Below are 24,201 nucleotides of genomic sequence, written 5' to 3'. Positions count from 1 at the left end.
GTTCCAGACGTGAAGAGTGGGCTCCTGGAATCTGGGTGACTAGTTATTGTGTGCTTGGCACTGTGCTGCTCGGTGCCCCTTAGCATATAAGTGCCATGAATGTGACCTCAGGACTTGGCTGTACCCCAGGGTTGCTTACACTGGTCACATCAGCTCCATTATCCTCTTCCTCATGGGGAGCCTCCTACAGAGTCACCCTTGCAAGGTGGTAGAATAGCAAGAAAGTGGCGAGGCACTGTAAGTCACAGAGCTCTGGGTGCTAGAGAAAATATTTGGGTGCTGGAGAAAATATTTGGGGGAAAACATGGGCAGAGTCAACATGCCACATAGGGCGAAGCGTTTGCCTGTTGACGTGCATGTGTAGAAATTGTTGGGGTGTGTTCTTTCGTACAGGGACTAGTGAGCTGGTGATGCTGAGCCTGGAGCTGGTGAAAACGCGACTGGCAGTGATGAGCATGGAGATGAGGAAGAACTTCATTCAGGCCATCCTGACCTCCCTCATCGAAAAGTCACCCGATGCCAAAATCCTCCGGGCTGTGGTTAAAATTGTGGAAGAATGGGTTAAAAATAATTCCCCAATGGCAGCCAATCAGGTGAGCGGGGAAGAGGAGCTGTGGTCTGGCCAGGTGGCCTTCCTTTGTCTGTGAAAGAAAATGCAGGCATTGCTTTCTCAGATCTTCATTCTAAAAGTTTTCAATCAAGCAAATCTTTTTTCTCTCCTGTATTTGCATTCACAGTATCTTTTTTTAAGTTGGATCTTTCTCACTGTGCTTAACAGATTTTAAATAGGCACTTGAGATAATGGGCCACTCATCTTAAAGTGGTTTTACTTCTGTTAAAATGTTAAACAAACCTTGCTTGTTCATCTTTTATGGTGGGGAAGGTAAGCCAAAAAAAATAATGAGGGACTATTATTTAATTTCATAAGGTGCTTGCAAATGTCTGATTTGCTTTATAATTTAGTTGCTTTCTCTCCAAAGTGAGCTGTGGCCCCGAGGAAAATTACGTTGGAATCTATCTTGGTTTTAATCATCTAAAGATATCCAGGGCCATCTTTGATTTTTTGTTGTTGTTGTTGTTGTTGAGAAGTGTTGTTTTACTTGACAAAATTGTAAGAGCTTAGAAAGTAGTAGAGCAGATGGCTGAAATACTTTTGAACATGTCTTTTCTCACATAGAAGTAATTGACTTTTTCTTTTAAAAAAACATTTATGCAGACACCTACACTCCGGGAGAAGTCCATTTTGCTTGTGAAAATGATGACCTACATAGAGAAGCGTTTTCCAGAAGACCTTGAGTTAAATGCCCAGTTCTTAGACCTTGTTAACTATGTCTACAGGTATTTACAGCAATTAGTCAAATGTTTCATATGTCAGTCCATAACGTGTTCTCTGACCAACTAGCATTAGATGCCTTTTTAATCTTTTTTTATACCTAAATTTCATATATTCATTTAAATACTAAATCATTTAGCATTTTGGCATCATTAATGAACCTTTTGCATAAATGCGGCATCAGCCTACAATGATTTATGACATATTCTTGGTTCTCATAAAGGCATTTCAGGAAGTTGGTACCTACTTGGTTTTTGTTGGTTTGCTTTGTGGCGTGCGGAGCCCACTACTGGCATAGCCCTTCTATCTCAATGTTCTTCCCTTGATTGCAGGGACGAGACGCTGTCTGGCAGTGAGCTGACTGCGAAACTCGAGCCTGCCTTTCTGTCTGGGCTGCGTTGTGCCCAGCCACTCATCAGGGCCAAGTTTTTCGAGGTTTTTGACAACTCTATGAAACGTCGGGTCTACGAGCGCCTGCTTTATGTGACCTGCTCCCAGAATTGGGAAGCCATGGGGAACCACTTCTGGATTAAGCAGTGCATTGAGGTAGGACAAGCTCAGCTTACCCTCTATGGCTTGGGCACTGAAGCTGGACAGTGTCCACACACACCAAGATGAGTTAGAAATCTCCACCATAAAACCGCTTTTAATCTCTAGTAGGAAGAAAACAGTTAAAGCCATGTTTTCATCTAAAGCTTCTTTTGGGTGATTTTAAGCCCTTTAATCAGAAAGTTGAATAATATTCCTTAATTTGTAGCTAAGATTCATTTTTCCTCAAATATGAAAATTGTGAATTCTGTCTACATGCCTGGGAAGGTTCGGTGTGCTGTAATTGTCAGCTCTCATCATTCTCACAGTAGAAGGTGGAGCAGCCGGGCAGGCCAGCCTGACATCCCTCACCGTGAGGACTCAGGGTGCTGGTGACAAAGTCCTGTGTAAAACGGTTAGACTGTTTCAGCCGATGCTAAGTCAGATGTTCTCTGATGTTTCTAACGCGATTGTAGTGGGTGCTCTTGGTTTCTTGTTTCCTGTTATTCAAATCAGCTACCTTTGGCTTAATCAACAGCTTACTATACCAGGTAACCTAGGTTTCCAGTAGCTGGTTACTGGTGCTGTGCAAGTAATTTTAGTCTACTTACCAGAGTGAATAAACTAGAAGGTTATGAAATGACTTGTCTAATGAGACAGGCAGCTGCGAAATTCTCTAAGGAAAAAGAAGGAAATTGTGGCGCTGGGTTTCATTGAAAGCTTGTGAACATATTTCTGTTTGTGCTGAGTGTATGTTTTCTTAGTATTGTGTACAGCATATATATGTATTTGGAACTTTGCTTTTGGCAAGACAGTGGTCAAAGTTCCCCAATATATTCATCGTTTATTCAAGTGGCCTGTCGATTGCTACTGTTATGTGCCAGGCTCAGGGGCAGGTTCTGCAGATCCAAAGATGAAAGACTGACTGTGGTGGGTACACACAGGAATTGATAGAGGACGAGGCAGGCTGTGGGGCACAGGCCAGGAACCGTCCATTCATTCCTTCCCTCTCTCCTTTGTATCTAGTCTGTCACCAGGTGTCACCAGTTCAAGGCCACTAGCTTCTCTTCCCTCCCTCTTCTGCTGCCCTCTCGTGGCCACCGTCATCATTTACAAGGATGACGGGAACAGTGTCCTTAGTGTTCACTCACTTTCCCTCCTACCCACCAGTTTTTTTATTGTTACAGAATTGTTCTAAAGGAACAAAGCAGGTTGTGCTGTTCCTTGTTGTTGGACTCAGCACAAAACCCAGCCTCCAGGTTCCAGTCTTGCTGGCCTCTGAGTGACCAGACCCTGGCCTCTCTCCAGCCCCCTGCAGTCCCGCTCTCCCTCACCCATTAGTCTCCAGCCTTGCTGGCCTTCGTGCTCTCAGACATGCCACATTCTTGGCACCCAAGCTAAAGCGGGGCACCCTCTTCTCTGTCAATTTACCGTTCCTCGGCTGCTCTCCGGGGAGTATGTGTCTCTTTATGTGTCGATGTTGTTCTTATCCTTCCCTGTGGTACTTCAGCTCCACGAGGGTAGGGGATACAGTCTTTGTGAAGTTGACAAATGAGTCTCCAGGGCCTCACACCACACCTGGTGGGTGGGTGCTTAGTAAATATTTGGTAAAAGAATGCAAGCTTGACTTGATTGGGGAGCAAAGGCTGAGCAAAGGCTGGGTGGTGAAGCATATTGGGGGGTGAGGAATGGTCACGCAAGTGTTGCATGCGGGTTGGGGGTGTTACACTATGGAAGAGCTTGTGAGCCATGCTGAGGAGCTTGCACTGTCCCCTGAGGACTGTGGGAAGCCATTAGAGGGGGTGAGGGAAGCGCTGATGTTAGCTGTATGGAAGGAGATGGGTTTGAGAAGAGTATTCAGGATGAATCAGAAAGTTATATCCAGGCAGGAGGTGACAGCTGCCTAGGTATTTAGGAGGTAACATTGGCAGGACTTGGTGATGTGGTATGGGGGGTGAGAGACAAGGAAAAACAGGTGAAGGAAAGGCTAACTGTCTTCTCTGGAAGACGCCTCTGAGAGGACAGGAGAGGAAGCCTGTCTGGTAGGCGAGAAAGATGCTGAGCTTAAATGTGGAGTCAGGTGCTTGAGTGAGGGACGCCTGGGAGGGAGGTTCAGACTTCGTCTAAGCTGGAGAGACTTGCAGAACAGAGCCGTGGGCCCAGGAGCCATCAGCAGGTGCCTGCCTGTCGAGATGACTAGGTATTTACTGTGGGTCCACACACCCCAAATGCTAGGCATGTGTCCTAGGTTTTTATTCTTGCCCACAAACCCTCTAGCTTCTCTTGGCTGTATGTGAGAAGAGCACGCCCATTGGTACCAGCTGCCAAGGAGCTATGCTCCCATCCATCACCAATGTCATCAACCTGGCCGACAGCCACGATCGTGCGGCCTTCGCCATGGTCACCCATGTCAAGCAGGAGCCTCGGGAGCGAGAGAACAGCGAGTCCAAAGAGGAGGTAATGTCTGGATTTTGTGGCAGACTGCCCGTTTCTCCTATTCTGTCTCAGCCTTAGATTTTTTTTTTAGGGCAAGAGCAATGTATTAAAACCTGTCTTTACCTGAAAGCTCTGAATGTGGTACCCACGTTCAATTAAATGTTTTTGAGATATAATTGACATACAACATCATATTGGCTTCAGGTGTACAACATAATGTTTGGTATTGGCATGTACTGTGAAATGCACACTGCAGTATGTCGTCACATCTGTCACCACACAGTTACAGATTTGTCTTTCTCATGATGAGAGTTTTGATTTACTCTTAGCAACCTACATGTATGCAGTACAGTATGATTATAGTCGCCATGCTGTACATTACATCCCCATGACTTAGTCTATAGCTGGAAGTTTAACCCCTGTCACCCATTTTCTACAACTGCCCCTCCCCCCTGTCCTCTAGCAACCACCAATTTGTTCTCTGTATATGAGCTTGGTCTTTTTTTGTAAGATTCCATATATAAGTGAGATCATAAAGTATTTCTCTGATTTATTTCACTTAGCATCATGCCCTCAAAGGTCCATTCATGTTGTCACAAATGGCAAGATTTCATTATTTTTTATGGCTGAATAATATCCCATTGTGTATATATATGTATGATATATATATATATATAACACCACATTTTCTTTATTAATCCATCGATGGACACTTCGGTTGTTTCCAGCCAATTAGATTTTATTTTTAAAGATTTTTATTGGGGAATCGGGGAAGGGGAACAGACAAGTTGCTGTCCTTTTGTTGTTCAGTCTAGTTGTGGAGGACGTCGCTTCACTGGCCCATGTTGGTATTGTGATCATTGTGCTCTTCTGGGCTGAGGCAGATTGGTCACTGGCCATTGGATGGATGGTCACTCATGGCGACTCATGGCAGCTCACGCTGGCTGCCAGCTACTCACGGTAGCTTACGGCAGCCCCACTGCAGCCTACACCGTCGCTGGCGACTCACGGCAGCCCAGCTCCAGGTCGAACTGTTGTTCACCATCTTAACTGTAGAGGGCTCAGCATCACTGACCCTCATGTGGGATCTTAACCGGCGGCCCTGCTGCTCAGAGCTCTCGCTCCCAAGCCAACTCCTAACCAACGAGCCACTCGGCCGGCCCTCAGATTTATTAAAGTTAGACTTGATAAGACTCTCATGTTGCCATTCAGTTTCGAGACCGGTGACTTTACCATGAGCTAGTGCTGCTTAATTTGCGTATTTTACTGTTTGATGTTTTTTCTCTCTAAGTGACAAGTAATCCATAATGTATTACAAAGCACTGCTCTGGGGAGTGACTCTACCATAAAGGACATGGCTCTATGTAGCTGGTTCCACAGCAGTCTGCTCCGGACCTCCCACATCTGTCTCTGCCTGGTCCTGGCAGGGGCAGCTATGGAGTCAAGAACTGGCCAGCGAGGCTGATGCCTAGACTTTATGGTGCTCAGTGCTGCACAGGCAGTGGCTGACACCACTCCAGTGTAGGTCTTTAAACTGTTTCCTTTGTTGGCTCTTGGAAGCTCAGTCTGTCTGGAGTGTTGGGTTTTAGATGACAGCCACCCAGTATTGAAGGAGGAGGCACCCTTTTTGTTCTAAAAAGGGTAGTTTATTCCCTCTTCTGTATGTGACATAGGTACTTATTTTATTAATAAATAAAATTTAAAAATTTTCTTCACTATGTTCCTAAACACTAGATCATTCATTTGGTGATATGATCTTTCTGTAATCCTGTGTGAAGTAAATTGCCAACTTTGAAGGGATTCTTCTGCATTTTCAAGGGCATATACCAAATGGTTGATATCTTGACTTAGAGGCTAATTTGATGATTGAATTTTGACTGTGACTTCCCAGAAGCTTCAGACAGAAATGAGGTTTATTTCTTTTTTGGAAGTGAGTCGTATGAAACATTGTGCCAACCAAGGTCCTACGCAGTGACTGACACTATTCTTTTTTTTTTTGAGTGCTGGCAGAAGGCACAACAAAGCTGAAGGTCTTCTCTACCCAGACAGGAGTTCCTCTTCCCAGGACTCAGCTGAGGGGGCAGCAGAGTAAGGGCCTCAGAGCCTTTATGTGCCTACTGTGTGCCCAGACTGTGTAGGCACTTCGCCTGTCACTGTTCTTAATCAGAATGAGCAAGTCAGCTAGGCAACTATGCTTCGTTTTGAGGAATGATTGGCTGTAATTTCTAATACTCTTTATATTTTTTATTGTTTAAAGTTGGTATTTTATTTTGCTTTTTATAATCCAAATATGAAAGCAAAATGGTGACATTTTTATATTGTCATTAAAAAAAAGAGAGAGATAGGTCTTGTCTGTTAATCTGTTGTTTATTTTAGAATTTAAGATTATTTAATTATAAACTTCCAGGAAATGAACTAAAATTTTACTTGACAAAAGTGTAATAAGAAGTTTATGAGAGTTGTGTTTATTGGGTTTTAAGTATTTGACTTTTTGTTTTGCTTATTTGTGTTGTGTTTGTTATTTAGGATGTAGAGATAGATATTGAACTAGCTCCCGGAGATCAGACCAGCACACCAAAAACCAAAGAACTTTCTGAAAAGGACATTGGGAACCAGCTGCATATGTTAACCAACAGACATGACAAATTTCTTGATACTCTCCGGGAAGTGAAGGTCTGTGTGCAAGTTTGGAGGGATAGTTGTTGGTTTTTTTTCTCCTGAATATTTTGAATCCTGAATCAGGATTATTCCACATCAGTGTAAAGTTTTCATTTACAATTTATACTTATTTTCTTTCCTTTCTCAACTGAAACCATTATAGTTCTGTGAGACTCTAAAGTGAATGTTTTATGTTAAGATTTGAGAAAGGAGTTAAATTGTCTTATGGGAGAAAATAAGAAAAAGAGATTAATTCCCTATTACTATCCCTTGAAAGAAATAGTAAAATTATTTACTAAATATATCTGATAAGACATTGCTGGATTATTTTTCAAGTATAATAAAAAAGGAGAAAATGAGCATGGGTTAATGTGGTAAATCAAGTCCACTTTTGGGGGAGGGGACCTCCAACTGCATCTATTTTGAGATCTATCCAGATGGAAGCTCTTTGGCTTACACAGTCTCAGGTTGATTATAGATATGATCGTTTTTTGGGTAATGACTGAGAATCACTTATGGCCCCATACACCAAGTTGCTTTTGAAGAGTATTACAGGGATGATTCTGTTCATATTAGGAGAGCGGTGAGTCCCATGGGCTTCAAGCAGGCTAGAGAACCTGGCTGTTTATAAGAAATGTTGGCAGCTAATTCAGTTTTTCCAAAACAACAAAGCTGTGGATAAAATCACACGCGTATGTGGAGTTCATACGTTCTTTGGGCCCTTGGATCCCAGCTCTGGCCTGATTCGTAGGGTGTCCGCTGTAGATCATTCCTGTCACTTTCCCATCTCTTGTCTGCTGTCAATTGCAGAGACTCTGAACTTTCACAGTCCTTGATTTGTTCTTCAGAATTGTACCTTTTGGCAAATAACTTCCCTCATATGCATGTTCTTTTCCTAGTTCCTCTCATATTTTCAGCCTTTGCTTTAATGGCACCTGTGTACCTCTCAGGTGCACTTACAGGGCTGGCATGTTTGGAAATTAAGTTAAAAAATGGAGGTGTGTTACTGACGAGCCCCGTACACATCTGTGCTTGGTCGCCAAGCACACTGTGGGTTGGTTTCTGCTGCTCAGAATCTGTTTTCACTCTTACACAACACTTGCTCAGGTGTTTGAAAGTTTGAAAGGGGAGGAGCACCTGGTAGTCTGTCGCAGTGTCTCCTGAGCGTGGATGTGGGAGGCAGCTGCGTGGCAGGGTGTAGAGCACCAGCCATGCCTGGCCACACTAATCTGTCTTCTTTCTGTAGACGGGGGCACTGCTCAGCGCTTTCGTCCAGCTGTGTCACATTTCCACGACACTAGCAGAAAAGACGTGGGTCCAGCTTTTCCCCAGATTGTGGAAAATTCTATCTGACAGACAACAGCATGTGAGTATACTTTTAACATCTTGTTTTGGAAAACGTAGTTTTAGCTTTTGAAAAGTATTTATGAAAGAAAATCTTGATTAAGTTTCAAAGGATGAGGAAACTGCTGACTATTTTCTAAGCGTGAAGTATCAAAAACATTCGCAGATGCTGTGAGAGAAACACATGCTGATGTTTGAATGAAGACCTGAGTTAACACGACATTTGGTTTCAGGCTCTAGCCGGGGAGATCAGCCCATTCCTGTGCAGTGGCAGTCACCAGGTGCAGCGGGATTGTCAGCCCAGCGCACTGAACTGCTTCGTGGAAGCCATGTCCCAGTGTGTCCCTCCAATTCCCATCAGACCCTGCGTTCTGAAGTACTTGGGGAAAACGCACAACCTTTGGTTCCGCTCCACGTTAATGCTAGAGCACCAGGCTTTTGAAAAAGGTCTGAGCCTGCAAATTAAGCCGAAGCAGACAACGGAATTTTATGAGCAGGAGAGCATAACTCCACCTCAGCAGGTGAGGCCGCCCCTTATTTGTTAATTATGTCTTCCTTGCCAGTGATGTCACGGCCTCAGTAACTCTCCCAAGAGATTTTAAATTCCAGCACAGTGAGGTTGCTTTACTGAAGCAAAAAGACGTCTTTGTCATGAGCACTCAGAAACCATGACCTGTGTTTTCAGGAGATACTGGATTCCCTTGCCGAACTTTACTCTTTGTTACAAGAGGAAGACATGTGGGCTGGTTTATGGCAGAAACGTTGCAAGTATTCGGAGACGGCAACTGCTATTGCTTACGAGCAGCATGGATTCTTTGAGCAGGTAGCTGCTGTTGAATGAAATGGCTGGGCTGCATGGTTATATTATATACTTATTATATTATAGTGCCCTTAAGTCAGTTCACATTTAAGTAAGAAGTTTACTGTTTTACTCGAAGCATTTGTCCTACACATAGAGGCCCTTTGATTGAAGATGCAACTTAAGAGAAACATACTTACATGACATAAATATTTTTAAAGCTCAGTCCTAAATGCTTTACCATTAAAAGCTAATGGGGATGCTTTTTATCTGCACTCATTGGTCCTGTTGGAAATGGAAGGTAGATGGCCTTTCGTGTTTAAATTTTAATCCTTGTACATGTCCTTTCAGTGTACCATGCCCATGGTCACGTGTTTAGTTCTCAGCCTTGTTTGGGACAATGAGCCCCAAAATCTCCAGAAGCATTGGCACAGGCTATGTCCCCCGCTCTCATCACTGAAGGACGGAGCAGTTCACCCAGGGTCCAGGCAGTCTCCCACTCTTTCTGTTCTGTGTGGGGAGTTATGTAATCTCGGTTCTCCTCCCACTCTTTGTTCTCCGTGAACAGAGAATTCTGGGGGCAAGTGATTGTAGAGAAGGGTGTGAGGCACTCCTGGGTCTGTGATCCACCTTGCCCTAAATAATTGAGCAATGGCTGCGGAAAAGTTTCTAGTTAAACAGCAGTTTGAAAACATATTAACTCTTTTAGGCACAAGAATCCTATGAGAAGGCAATGGATAAAGCCAAAAAAGAGCACGAGAGGAGTAACGCATCCCCTGCCATTTTCCCAGAATACCAGCTTTGGGAGGATCACTGGATTCGGTAAGCTGGGCAGTGGTGCATTTGAATCAGTTAAGGGAACCCATGAAAATCTCTGAAATTTTCTCATAATGAGTGTTTTTATAAGGGAACTTTGCTATTTTCTTTATGACTCTGTAGAGAAAAGAACAAACAAAAATCTGCGAATAAAGTCTTGAGGAATTGAAAGTGTCTGTGGGAGAATCAGTAAATGACTCCAGCCTCTCCACTGGGTCTGCTCGGCTGTGTAGTGGGCTGGGTGGTTCTCGGCTGCATCTGGAGGGCAGGTGCAACTCACAGGGGATCAAGCCCGGCACCCCATAGAAGCCCACTCTTCTCGGGGGAGGTTTCCTGTGGAATGGAAATAAACGCCTGTCCCCTGCCCTTCCTGAATCTGTTGGTTTGTTGGTAACTGAGCTTTTGCCTGCGACTCCCTGGTCTTCTAGGTGCTCGAAGGAATTGAACCAGTGGGAAGCCTTGACGGAATATGGCCAGTCCAAAGGTCACATAAACCCTTACCTTGTTCTGGAGTGTGCTTGGCGAGTGTCCAACTGGACCGCCATGAAGGAGGCATTGGTGCAGGTGAGGCCTTCCTCCCACCTCTTTGCATTGCATCCACGCTCAGGTCATAGTCCCCACAGTGGCGTGGGTTCCTTTTGCCAAAGCCGTGAAATCTTTCTGGAGATTTCACTGCCCTGAGAGCAAGCTGGGCATTTTTGCAGATGAAAGATAGCTCTTAGGAAGCAAGAATTATTTTTGGTTCTCTCTGACACCTTTCCTGAATTTGAGTTAAATTATAAATTAAGTTTTTGTCATCATTCAATTACAATAATAAGTATCAGGTGTGGAAACCTTGGATTCTATGAGAAAACAAAATAATAGCGCCTGGAGAAATTTGGAAGAACAGAGTCATTTTTACTGATGGAGTTGAGTGGCAGAAGCACTGCTAGAAGTGAGTACAGCAAGGTTGACTCATACACGCCCAGGGCCTGGCAGATTAGTTGCTGTCAGTAAGAGTTTGTTGTATAACAAGCTATAGTATTCAAAGTGATTTACATATTATGGAAGTGATGGTGATGTAGTGTAAGTGAAGGTGAGTCATTAACTTGGTTGAGCTCCACATTTAAAAAAATTAAACTCCGTCCAGAGGACTTTGGTGTTCAGTGGGCAAGTGGGCACACAGTGCAATCCCTGTTTTCCCATTGGGAAGCTTCTGTCGGTGCATTAAAGCCTATTGGACTGTGTAGCTCTGTGTGTTATCTGGACCCACAGCACATTGTTACCACCTTATTATTGTTGTCCAATGCAACAGTTCTTGTTGCTCCTTATTTTTTCCTGCATCTGTGCCCATCCACCATACTCTCCCTCTGTCCCTTTCCCTGCTGCTGCTTTTCAGTTTTTGACCTTTTCTATGTGGTGTTCCTCTTAACTGGGTGTAGGGGAAGGAAATGCTTTCATCCTGTTCTCGCCCTGTTTACTTAACATTCACAACACTGATTTTCTTAATCTGGAGACTGTAAAAGCATATTGAGATTATAGGCCATTTTGAAATGATGAGCCTAAAATTTTAACCTGTGGCTACAGTGCTTATTTAATTACTAATGTCACTTTTAACAAAATGCAAAAGATTGAAGAACTGAACTAGTCACAAATTCCTAACTGCAGAAGTGGTTCTAGAGCCTTGAGTCTTGACTTGCAGGTTGGGATCTGGGAAATTACTCACCTAATGCAAGGAGTTTGTGTTACTCTGAGAAATAACCAATCACTTAAAAAGGTAAAAAAATATGTATAGCACTCAAGAGTGTGAGCTCTGAGCAACAGTGTCGCTGGTTTGATTCCCGGCCTGAGCTGAGCTGCCAACAGGTGGCAGGATGGCACAGCTTTAAAAAAAAAAAAATGTATATTGCTAAAAGAATGCATTTATAGTTGATTATTCTTTATCTGAAGAAAGAATTCTTCTGAATAAATGTTTATAGCTCACTCTAACCTTTTTAATCTCCTTTGCAAGATTTCACTTAGCTGGATATGTGCTGTGTCATACTGTCTATAGGTCTGACAAATGACTTTTTCCTTTCACAGTCTTTATTATTTTCCAAAACTTGTAAGGCACCTACTTATTAGAAATAGGTTCAAAGTATATGAATAAACATCCTGGGTAATCTTCAGTAAATCAATTTCAAATGGTTTTATAGTACTAAATTATTTACTCATTTGCCAGTATTTAAAATAAAAACTCAAATTACTTTTGTTGTTATTCCTGTGAATTGTGATTATATGGCTGCTTGCAGTAGTGCATTTATTGGTATGATTTAGTAGTTGGGGTAATTTTTTTCAGTGGGGGGAAAATTAAAGAGATGCCTTGTTCTTAAGTGTTACAGAGGATAGGTGTTATGATTGAAAAGAGCCTATGTTAAATAGTATTTAAGTCCAGAAAATGTGTGATTGGTGTAATTTTAGAGGATCATGTTGGAAACAGATGTGTTTGCAAGTTTGCCTTCCTGAATTTCTTCATAATTGAATTATTGAGATCTAAGAGGGGCTATGAATGTGCCCTGAAAAAGTAAGATGTCAAACATGCCAAGGTGTCATATAAATGCAAGATGGCATTATTGTTATCGTTATTGCTCTTATGTCATTTGGACAGATAGCATTATGGCACTAAAATGTGTCTAATTTTTTTTTTAAAGATTTTTATTGGGGAATTGGGAGAGGGGAACAGTGTTGAGGAATCGGGGGAGGGGAGCAGACAAGTTGCTGTTCTTTTGTTCTTCAGTCTAGTTGTGGAGGACGTTGCTTCACTGGCCCATGTTGGTATTATCATTGCGCTCTTCCTAGGTGAGGCAGATTGGTCGCCAGCCTCTGGATGGCCGCTCACAGCGGCTCTTGGCAGCTCACACCGGCTGCTGGCTGCTCACGCTGGCTGCCAGCCACACATGGTAGCTCATGGCAGCCCACTGCAGCAGGGGCTGCAGCCTATGCCGTCGCCTCACGGCATCTCAGCTCCAGGTCGAGCTGTTGTTCACCATCTTAGCTGTAGAGGGCGCAGTGTCACTGACCCTCATGTGGGATCTGAACCGGGGTCCTGCTGCACAGAGCTGGCGTCCCAAGCCAGCTCTTAACCAACACGCCACTTGGCCGGCCCCCAAATGTGTCTAATTTTTATTGTTACTTCCCAAAGATGCATCAGAATGAATGTTTATTGTTCATGTTACAGCAAGTTTTATACAACTCCTCAACAGAGGTATCCTTTCATCTTCTTCTACACAAAGAGATTACTTTTGAAAAGCCTTTAATTTTTTATCATTTACGTTTTTAAATGAGATCTATAAAATGTGATGTTCTAATGCTTTCTTTAGAAGGTGGTGAGTGAATGCTGGGACTCTCGGGACACATGTGGAACCTTAACCTGGCTGTAGCCGTGTGTGTGGGCGCCGGGGTTGGGGTTAGGGAGAGGAAATGTAACAGAGAGGAAATGTAACAGACAGCTCCATGCTCAGCACTTCGTAGTAGACTTAATGAGCAAGATATGAGAAATCTGGGGAAAATTCTATAATAGATAATAAAGTATGGCTTTTAAATGACAGTAAAATTGTGACTGTTTACTCATAGTCTTACAAACCTGAATCACTACCTTCTGCTTCCTTATATAATGTGGAACAAGTTAGATTAATTTCCTAGGATAACAATTGAATTGGAAACAATTTAAAATTATTGATGTTTATCAGAGTGGAGATGAACATACATTGAATACTTTTAAAACTTTGCTGGCTGACTATGTAGCCAAGTGTGATTGTTAGTCTGGTCTGTCATGACAGTGGTGATCAGTTTCCCCTTTTTTGGAACTACTGATGACCTACAGCAAGGAGCCTGTGGCGTGTGTTCACAGCTAGTGAGATTGGCCACTGACTGGCATTCAGAAAAGGAGAGTATCCAGAAAGAACAGTCTAAACACATGACTGCTGTAAAGAAAATACATGTCTGTTTATAGCTTAATTTCTGCTTATTGCTTTGCAAAATTGCCTACCAAAAAAAAATGACTTTCGATTTTGACTCTTTGTACTGGGAAGAACCCATAGCTTCCTGTGTAATGTTCTTTTGCCACCAGGTAGAAGTAAGTTGTCCCAAGGAGATGGCTTGGAAAGTCAACATGTACCGTGGATACCTGGCTATCTGCCACCCTGAGGAGCAGCAGCTGAGCTTCATTGAGCGCCTGGTGGAAATGGCCAGCAGCCTGGCCATACGCGAGTGGCGGCGGCTGCCCCACGTGGTGTCGCATGTGCACACACCTCTCCTCCAGGTGGGTATGGTGCGTGCACGTGACACAGTCTCATGGGCCCATCTGGTCCATGAGATCAGAGCACCTCTGGTCTAGGCATAGGTCTGTAAACTGAGATGGACAGCAGAGAGGAAACTCCTTGCACTTGTCTTGTCCTTTCCCATTTAAACTCATCCTCAGTGGGAGGAGGGCCACAGTGAAAACGGAGGACTAAAATGTTGCTGCTTATTTTTGGAGCTTCCAAAGGATTTAAGTGATTGTCACCTTCTAGGGGGGAGAGAATGGAGAGTGGCTACCAATGGGGCAGGGCTTCTTTTGGGAGTGATGTAAGCATCCTGTGATTAGGTAGTGGTGATGGTTAGACAACTCAGAAGTATACTAAAAACTACTGATTGTATACTTCAAAAGGTAATTTCCATGATGTTTTAAGTATGTATCAGTAAATCTGTTATAAAACAATCTCATTGTTCTATTTTCAGTAAGCTTTTGTTCGGAGGGAGTATTAGATAAAAAGGTTTCAGGAATCTAAATGTAATGAACTAAACTAGAAATTTAGACGGAAAACATAAATTCTTGTAGGCAATTTTTAAAATTAAGACCAAACGAGATACTGAGTACTAACCTAGGTGCTGTGTTTGGGAAATGCAAAAAATTTAAAACATAGATTCTGCCTCAAAGGAGCATCTACCTGGAGGGAGACGACATATATATAAGGAGCAAAATTTAAAATAAGAGGAAGGGTATGATTCAGTGCCATGCAGATAGGGCAGAAAGTAAACACAAGCACTTAGAGAAGAGAGAAACCCCTTTGGGGTTGCGGGGAGGGTGGAATTTGACCGGTAGAATTTGGATAGGCTCAGAGTTGTGGCCTGGGCATTCCTGGTAAGGAGGTGGCACCAGAAGCTTGGAGTTAGCAGTACATCCGGGGTTTAAAGGGTAGTGAACTAGACAGATTCATAAGGGATGTGATTGAAAATGTGTGTACTGGCCCAGAGATCATTAGAACCATGTTTTAAGATGTCTGATGTGGCTGTGGGATTTTTAAATGTTGACTGAAGGAAAGCTTGAGGGCAGGGGCACTAGACTGCTCTTTTCTCAGACAAATTGGTAGACAAAGAGCCAACCATAGTTGGAAAAGAATTGTTTTGGGGGGCTACCCATTAACAAGCTTTGGTATCTACACCATTCTTCTCCCATCTTCTACCTCACGGAAGCCGCAGAGCTGAGGTTTTAAAACTGGGAGGATCAGGAGAGTGGTGTTGGAGGTGAAGAGTAAGTTAAATGTAGAATGGAAGGTATCTGTGTAAGTTAGAGTGCTTCCTTTCATAATCGAATCGTGAGGTCTTGGTGATAAATCAGCTTCTTGATTGACTCTGTGGTTTATTTTCTCATTCGATCTTTGATATAATGCTGACTGTGGAATCTCCTGTGACGGTCCCATTTAGGCAGCCCAACAAATCATTGAACTTCAGGAAGCTGCGCAAATAAATGCAGGCTTACAGCCAACCAACCTGGGGAGGAACAACAGCCTGCACGACATGAAGACGGTGGTGAAGACCTGGAGGAACAGGCTGCCCATTGTGTCTGATGACTTGTCCCACTGGAGCAGCGTCTTCATGTGGCGGCAGCATCATTACCAGGGTAAACCTACCTGGTCCGGCATGCATTCATCATGTAATTTCCCAGACACCCCACTGTTCTGGTTTCATGTCTTGGTTTTGTTTTGTTTTTTTCTTTTACCAGATTTTCTGTTTTGGGCAGGTGTGGTAGATAGATAGTGGTGGTATGACGAGGGTAAAGATGAAGGTGGTAAAAAATGGGAAGAATTTTCCCCCACCTGTTAAACATTTTTCTAGCTAGGACAGAAATCCTGCTGGACACTGCCTGTTGCAGCAGGGGCTCAGGCCGCTGTGATCGGAGCTTCGGGTGTGGCACTCGTTGCTTTGACGCCCCTCCAAGGAAGAGCTGCCCTCATTCAGGTGGCAGTGTGCAGCCTTCTCCGATTTTCTGGTCCCCTCTGCACATCCTAAACCTACCAGGCATGTGTTTGCTTAGAGCAGCCTTCATGACCCAGTTAGCCAAGGTGGTAACTCGGCTCAGTTAGTGCTTTTTTGTATCTTTCTTTTGATATAAAATACAAGGAAAAGTAATGAGGATTTATCACGGAGCTTCCATTTTCATAAGTCACATGTGTTTTTCATTTTTTATTTAAGCCTTATTGTGGAACACTTTGAAAATGTTGGGCATGGACTGATAAGTCATTTCTTTGCTCTCTAGCTATTGTAACTGCGTATGAAAATAGTTCTCAGCACGATCCAAGTTCAAATAACGCTATGCTTGGGGTTCATGCATCAGCTTCAGCAATCATCCAGTATGGAAAAATTGCCCGGAAACAAGGACTGGTCAATGTGGCTCTGGATATATTAAGTCGTATTCATACCATTCCAACCGTTCCTATCGTGGATTGCTTCCAGAAGATTCGACAGCAAGTCAAATGCTACCTCCAGCTGGCAGGAGTCATGGGGAAAAACGAGTGTATGCAGGTAGAGTGCCAGTGAGACCCGGGGCCTGCCCATGTGCCGAGGAGGTCGGGTAGAGTGATGAGCGTGTCCACGTGGAAGGAAGACGAACTTTCTGCAAACATAGCCTTAGGAATGGGAAACAGTCCTTTCAAAGCAAGAAAGGGAAAGGAAACCACTTGAATATTTGAATTAATTACATTTTATCTTCTCCATTCTACCATATATTTGGTTAATGTATTTAAGGAAAAAACAAACTGCAGAAGTATGAGGGTGTCATAAGGTAGATTTTGGCTGTGTTCAGAGGAATATTAATAAAAATAATGAAACGGATTAGACATACAAAGCTTTGGAGAAAAATAATACCCTTAAGGTGTCTAGAACTGAATTTGGCATTTAGTGATTCAGTTCAGATACTACTTGTCAGTCAACAAATACTCATGGTAGGCCAATCTATTGTCAAGTTAAAGTACACTTGTCAATGACCTTTAGAACTTATTGCCTAGATAAATATTTTAATGAAATTGTTGTCTAGAAATTTCAAGACCTTTTTTTCTACTCTTTTTAAACAGGGCCTTGAAGTTATAGAATCTACAAACTTAAAATACTTCACAAAAGAGATGACTGCTGAATTTTATGCCCTGAAGGGAATGTTCTTGGCTCAGATCAACAAGTATGTATGTTATATAGGAGCACAATAAGAGAAAAACTCATCAGGTTATTTAAATAGTTATTTATAACTTGAAGCCCGTGTGAAGATCAAGCTGGAAGTTGGTATGATTTAGAGATGGTTGTCAAGTGTGATATTGCAAGTATTGACCTCTGCTCAGATAGTAACCTGCATCTGATGGATAAGCCGGTTTGATGTGTAGTACTTTCTTTTTAGAAAGGAGTTGCTTGAACACAGAACTGCCGAGCACATGGATTCATTTCCCCACTTCTCGGCATGCTGTTTGGAAACGGAGCTGATCTCTTTTCTGGAGATGATCCTTGTTTTAGGCAGGGGGTCAGTCACCTGTGGCCTGCAGGCCACATCCAGCCAGCGTCTGGATTTTGTACATGACGCACTGGCACTCAGCACACCATTGATGTGTCTGTGGCTGCTCATGCTCCAGCCACAGAGTCGAGAAGTTGTGACAGAAATTGTATGGCCCGCAAAGCCTAAGCCATTTACGGATTGGCCCATTACAGAAAAAGGTTGCCGTACCCTGTTGTGGAGAAATGAACATCAGATGAAATTGTATTAAATGGATACAAATGAGATGTACTTATAAGATGCTGCCTGTTGCCATATATAGAGCTTTACAGCTCACTTTTCAATTTTCAGTATATAGAGGTTGCATTTTTGGCTTATTTTAAAATTAGGAAGTGATTTTCGCAAGATACAAGTGTTTCATCCTTTTTTTTTTTTAAGTTTTAGATTCACATGACAAAATACACCATTTGAAAGTGTATAATTCAGTGGGTTTTAGTATATTCACACTATTGTACAACCATCACTACTATCTATTCTAGAACATTTCCATCATCCCCAAAGGAAACCACATACCTATTAATAGTCACTTCCTCTTCTCCCCTTTGTCCCCTGACAACCATTCCTAATCTTTCTGTGTCTATGATTTACCTCTTCTGAACATTTTGTATAAATAACATCATACACAACGTGGCCTTTGAGTCTGGCTCCTTTGACTTAGCATAATGTTTTTAAGGTTTGTCCATGTTGTAGCATGTCTCAGAGCTTTCTTTTTATGGCTAGATAATATTTTGTTGTATATTCATACATTTATTCATACAACAACTGAAGGACATTTGGGTTGTTTCTACTTTTTGGCTATTATGTATAACGCTGCTGTGAATATTAATGTATAAGGTTCTGTGTGAGCATGTTTTCAGTTCTCTTGGAGTGGAATTGCTGGGTTATGTGGCACTTCTTTATCTTTGAGAAACTGCCAGTTTTCCACAGTAGCTGTACCAGTTTACATTCCTGTCAGCATTGTTTGTGGTTTCGTTTCTCCATATCCTCGCCAGCACTTGCTGTTTTCCATTTTTCTGATTATAGCCATTCTAGCGAGTGTGAAGTGGTATCTCATTGTGGTTTTGATTTGCATTTTCTTAATGACTAATGATGTTGAGCATCTTTCTTGATAGTGTTCTTAATGAAGTACAATTTGTCTGGTTTTTCTTTGTTGCTTGTACTTTTGGTTTTGGATCTGAGACACCATTGCCTAACCCAAGGTCACGGGATTTACTCCTGCGGTTTCTTGAAAGAGTTTTATAGGTTTAGGTCTACATTTACATCTTGAATCCATTTTGAGTTAATTTTTTTTTTTAAAGATTTTTATTGGGGAATTGGGGGATGGGAACAGCGCTGGGGAATTGGGGGAAGGGGAACAGACAAGTTGCTGTCGTTTTGTTCTTCAGTCTAGTTGTGGAGGACGTTGCTTCACTGGCCCAATTTGGCACCATCATTGCGCTCTTCCCGGCCGAGGCAGATCAGTCGCCGGCTTCTGGATGGCCGCTCACGGCGACTTGAGGGCCACTAACGCTGGCTGCTGGCTACATACAGTAGCCCATGGCAACCCACTGCCACAGAGGCTGCAGCCTACGCCATTGCCAGCGACTCACGGCAGCCCAGCTCCAGGTTGAGCTGTTGTTCAGCATCTTAGCTGTAGAGGGCAGTGTCACTGGCCCTTATATGTGGGATCCGAACCGGGGCCCTCTGGCGTCCCAAGTCAGTTCTTAACCATCGCGCCACTCGGCCGGCCCTTGAGTTAATTTTTTATATAGCATGAGGATAGTGGTCTAAAATTCATTCTTTTGCATGTGTATATCCTGCTGCCCCAGCACCGTTTGTTGAAAAGACTTGATTCCGTTGATGTGTGTGTTCATCCTTACACTGTTTCTGCACTGTCTTGGTTACTACTGCTCTGTAGTAGGTTTTGAAATTGGGAAGTGTTCTTCAACTTTGTTCTTTTTCAAGATTGTTTTGGCTTTTTGGGGTCCTTAACATTTCCATATGAATTTTAGGTTATTTCTGCAAAAAAAAAAAAAAAAAGAAGGAAAGGAAAGGCAGTTGGAGTTATGATAGGAATTGCACTGAATCTGTAGATTAATTTGAGGAATATTGCCACTGTAGCAGTATTAAGTCACCAGTGTGTGAACACAGGGTGCATTTATTTAGGTTAATGTTTTATAATTTTCAGTGTACAAGTCTTACATTTATATTAATTTTATTTTAAAATATTGTATTCCTTTTGATGTTATTATAAATTGTTAAGTTTATTTTCAGATTTTCCATTGCTAAGATATAAAAATACTACTGAATTTTATATATTGATCTTATATTTTTCATCTTTGCTGAATTTATTTGCTGTAATAGTTCTTTTGTGAATTCTTTAGGTAGGGGTTTCTGCATGTAAGATCATGTAATCTGCAAATAGAGATAGTTTTGCATTTCCCTTTTTAATCTGGATGCCTGTTTGTTGTTTGTTTTTCTTGCCTAGTTAGTTGCTCTCGCTAAGAATTCCAGCACGAAGTTTAAATAGATCTGGTGAAAATGGGCATTCTTATCTTGTTTCTGATCTTACAGGAAAACCTTTCAGTCTTTTATCATTTAGTATGATGTTAGCTGTGGGTTTTTCACATATGACCTTCATTATGTTGGGATAGTTTCCTTCTGTTCCTAGTTTGTTGAGTGTTTTTTATCATGAAAAGGTGTTATAATTCATCAAATGCTTTTTCTTCAACTAAGATGATTATGTTTTTCTCCTTTATTCTTTTAGTGTGGTGTATTATATGGATTGAATTTTGTGTGTTGAGCCACACTTTGCCTTGCTGGGATAAATCCCACTTGGTCACTGTATATAATCTTAAATATGCTGCTGCATTTGGTTTGCTGATATTTTGTTGAGGATGTTGCATTTGTATGTATAAGGGATATGGGTATGTAGTTCTCTTATGATGTCTTCTACATTGTTGGTGTGATACGAACATGGTGTAAACACTGTGGAGAACAGTTTGGCAGTTCCTCAAAAAATTAAACAGAATTATCATATGACCCAGCAACTCCACTCCTAGGTATATACCCAAAAGAACTGGAAATGGGTGCTCATGCAGGTACTTGTTCGTGAATGTTCCCAGCAGCACTGTTCACAATAGCCAGAATGTCAAAACAACTCGAATGGTGGATAAACAAAATGTGGCATATACGTGCAATGGAATAGTATTTAGTCATAAAAAGGAATAAAATACTCATACATGCTACAGCATGGATGAACCTCAAACACTATGCTAAGTGAAAAGCTAGACACAAAATAAATCACATAATGTATGATTTCATTAATATTAAGTATGCAAAATAGGTAAATCCATGGAGTCAGAGCAGATTGGTGGTCACCAGGGGCAGGAGGTTGTGGGTAATGGAGAGTGACTGCTTGATGGCTTGGGGTTTTCTTTTGGGACAAAAGCAGATGTTTTGGAACTGCATAGAGGTGGTAGCTGTGCAACATTTGAATGTACTAAATGCCACTGGATTGTTCACTGTAAAATGGCTAATTTTATGTTACGTGAGGTTCACCTGGAAAACAACCAAATTTATGTTTTGGTTTTGCATCCTCACAGGTCTGAGGAAGCAAACAAAGCCTTTTCGGCAGCTGTGCAGATGCATGACGTGCTGGTGAAAGCATGGGCCATGTGGGGCGATTACCTGGAAAACATCTTTGTGAAGGAGCGGCAGCTGCATCTTGGCGTGTCTGCCATTACCTGTTACCTGCATGCATGCCGGCATCAGAATGAGAGCAAATCAAGAAAATACTTAGCCAAGGTGAGGCCAAAAGAGTTAACTTTGACCAAAGATCAAGTTTCAATGAAAATTCAATGATTTCTGAATCCATGCTGGTTGTGAGGCTCATTTCATTCCTTAACTCTGAATTGTCATCACTTTTCAAAGTATCCTCCATAGTTCCATATTAAAGCTGAGAAAACTGAGGCCTGGACATATTCAGGATCCCAGGACTTTAAAGCAGCAAAACTGAGCCTGGAGTCTGGGTTTTAGGATTTGAGTCCAGTGTTCTCTGTAGAATCTCACACTAGACAGAGGTTCCTGCAAAGGGTCTGCAAGGAGAACTTACCTGCTAGACACCCATTAGATTCTGATCTCTCACCTGCGGGGACAATGCACACATCACAGAGCTGGTCAGCTCTAGTTGCAGGTCACATTGAATCGCATGATTTCTGCACACACTACAGGGTGAGGTCATGGTTGCTTGCATTCTCGTCCCACGTTGCCCGATTATGGTGCCAGGTGTGCCCAGTGCCCAATGAGGATCGCTTGAGGTTGAGATTCATTCTTCAGTATTGCTCCCTCTCGTCCCTGCCAAGAAACATACATACAACCCAGAATTAATTCTTGCAGAAAACTTAAGAATAAGTTATTCTGCTTTTCTGTTTTGTCCATTAAAGGTTGGGATTTTTTTAGAATTCCTTGATGTGATGTCAAAATTTGGAATGTACATCAGCATATAGTGGTTATAACTGACTATAGAAATATACCAACTACTGCAACACAAAGAAACTACCTGATTCCAAATCTGCTTACTTCTAGATGTCATTGTTTCAGACATCCAAGGACACTAGGCTGCTAACATGTGGCCTTCCTGATGGTAGGGTAGTGTTCATCTGGGGTTCTTAGTAAAAGTCCATTGTTTGGGGGCTGGCTGAGTGGCGCGTTGGTTAGGAGTTGGCTTGGGACGCCAGCTCTCAGCAGCAGGGCCCCGGTTCGGATCCCATATGAGGGCCAGTGACGCAATGCCCTCTACAGCGAAGACAGTGGAACATCAGCTCCACCTGGAGCTGTGCTGCCATGAGTCGCCGGTGATGGCATAGGCTGCAGTGGGACTGGCCGGCAGCTGGCGTGAACGGCCGTCCAGTGGCCGGTGACCAATCTGCCTCACCCGGGAGGAACGCAGTGATAATACCAACATGGGCCAGTGAAGCGACGTCCTCCATAACTAGACTGAAGAAAAAAAAGTACAGCAACTTGTCTGTTCCCCTTCCCCAATTCCCCAATGCTGTTCCTCTCCCCCAATTCCCCAATTAAAAAAAAAAATCTTAAAAAAAAAAGTCCATTGTTTCGGAGTGATCACAAGTGAATTAGCTGGGTGGAAGGCCCTTGCATCTACTGTTGCTTCCTAGCGTCACTGGCCACCACTCGCCAGCTGATTGAATCAGTAAGTAATTGGCATTAAAGCTAAATCTAGATAAAAACTTCATTCAAATTTTGGTTTCATTTATCTGTAAGATTTATCTGTTAGGCTTAGCATATTGTTGGCCCTTTGGTAAATATGTTCCACATTCCCAGTCAAGCTACTCTACATGGTATTTTATTTTATTTTTTTTAAATTGGGGAATTGGGGGAAGGGGAACAGACAAGTTGCTGTCGTTTTTTTTTTTTGTTCTTCAGTCTAGTTGTGGAGGATGTTGCTTCATTGGCCCAAGTTGGCACCATCATTGCGTTCTTTCCAGGCGAGGCAGATCAGTCGCCGGCTTCTGGACAGCCGCTCACGGCGGCTGCTGGCTACACACAGTAGCCCATGGCAACCCGCTGCAGCAGGGGTTGCAGCCTATGCTGTCGCCGGCGACTCATGGCAGCCCAGCTCCAGGTTGAGCTATTGTTCCGCATCTTAGCTGTGGAGGGCAGTGTCACTGGCCCTCATATGTGGGATCTGAACCGGGGCCCTCGGGCGTCCCAAGCCAGTTCTTAACCATCGTGCCACTCGGCCGGCCCTCTACGTGGTATTTTAGTGTGGCGAAAAAGTCATTTAAGGGCCTCAGGATTTTCATTCAACTCTAGAATTTTTTCTTCTATCTTAGGTGCTGTGGCTTTTGAGTTTTGATGATGACAAAAATACTTTGGCAGATGCTGTCGACAAGTACTGCATCGGCGTGCCACCCATCCAGTGGCTGGCCTGGATCCCACAGCTACTCACCTGCCTGGTTGGCTCAGAAGGAAAGCTGCTTTTGAACCTTATTAGCCAGGTGGGAATAACCGGCTGTCTTTGTTCACAAAAAAGAAACTATTTCTTCATTTCATGTTCTTTTTTCCAGAAAGAAAATGTGCATGCTCAAAGTATTTAAAATAAAAGATAATGGGAACATGTACACATTTAGATATCACTTGATAGAAAGCACAATTAAAAGTGATTGAAGAATATCTCAGGTTTGAAATGAAATAATCTACATTACAGTGTTAAAATGGTAATTTCTTTGCTTGAACACGTTGCCACATAAGTTGCCATATAAGATGCAAGTAAAAGAAACATTGCCTTAAAATGTAAAATTACTAATGAGTATTCTGAGAGTTAGTCACAGTGAAATATGTATCTGGTTGATAACTTTGTAGCTGCTTTGCTGTCCTGTGCTGGGAGCTCTTTGAGCTTTCCTTCAGAATAAAAGTCACACATGAGTGTGGTGGTTGTTGCCCTTTGTGCAGTTGCTCGACTGCAGCTGTTAG

General features: G+C 42.7%; 1 protein-coding gene across 1 annotated transcript in view; it reads left to right on the top strand.

Annotated features, from left to right (window-relative positions):
* TRRAP (transformation/transcription domain associated protein) overlaps positions 1–24,201 on the top strand; it is a 127,403-nt gene that overhangs the window by 83,459 nt on the left and 19,743 nt on the right. The window contains 16 exon segments of the mRNA XM_019655561.1: positions 394–593; positions 1,217–1,338; positions 1,666–1,879; positions 4,139–4,318; positions 6,824–6,970; positions 8,202–8,321; positions 8,533–8,820; positions 8,985–9,122; positions 9,808–9,920; positions 10,343–10,478; positions 14,002–14,193; positions 15,618–15,813; positions 16,450–16,715; positions 17,264–17,364; positions 21,312–21,513; positions 23,562–23,726. Of these exon segments, the coding sequence (XP_019511106.1) occupies positions 394–593; positions 1,217–1,338; positions 1,666–1,879; positions 4,139–4,318; positions 6,824–6,970; positions 8,202–8,321; positions 8,533–8,820; positions 8,985–9,122; positions 9,808–9,920; positions 10,343–10,478; positions 14,002–14,193; positions 15,618–15,813; positions 16,450–16,715; positions 17,264–17,364; positions 21,312–21,513; positions 23,562–23,726 (2,780 nt within the window).

The sequence above is a fragment of the Hipposideros armiger genome, unplaced genomic scaffold (genome assembly GCF_001890085.2).
Source record: "Hipposideros armiger isolate ML-2016 unplaced genomic scaffold, ASM189008v1 scaffold_242, whole genome shotgun sequence".
NCBI lineage: Eukaryota > Metazoa > Chordata > Mammalia > Chiroptera > Hipposideridae > Hipposideros > Hipposideros armiger.
This window is presented reverse-complemented; position numbering and strand designations above follow the sequence as displayed.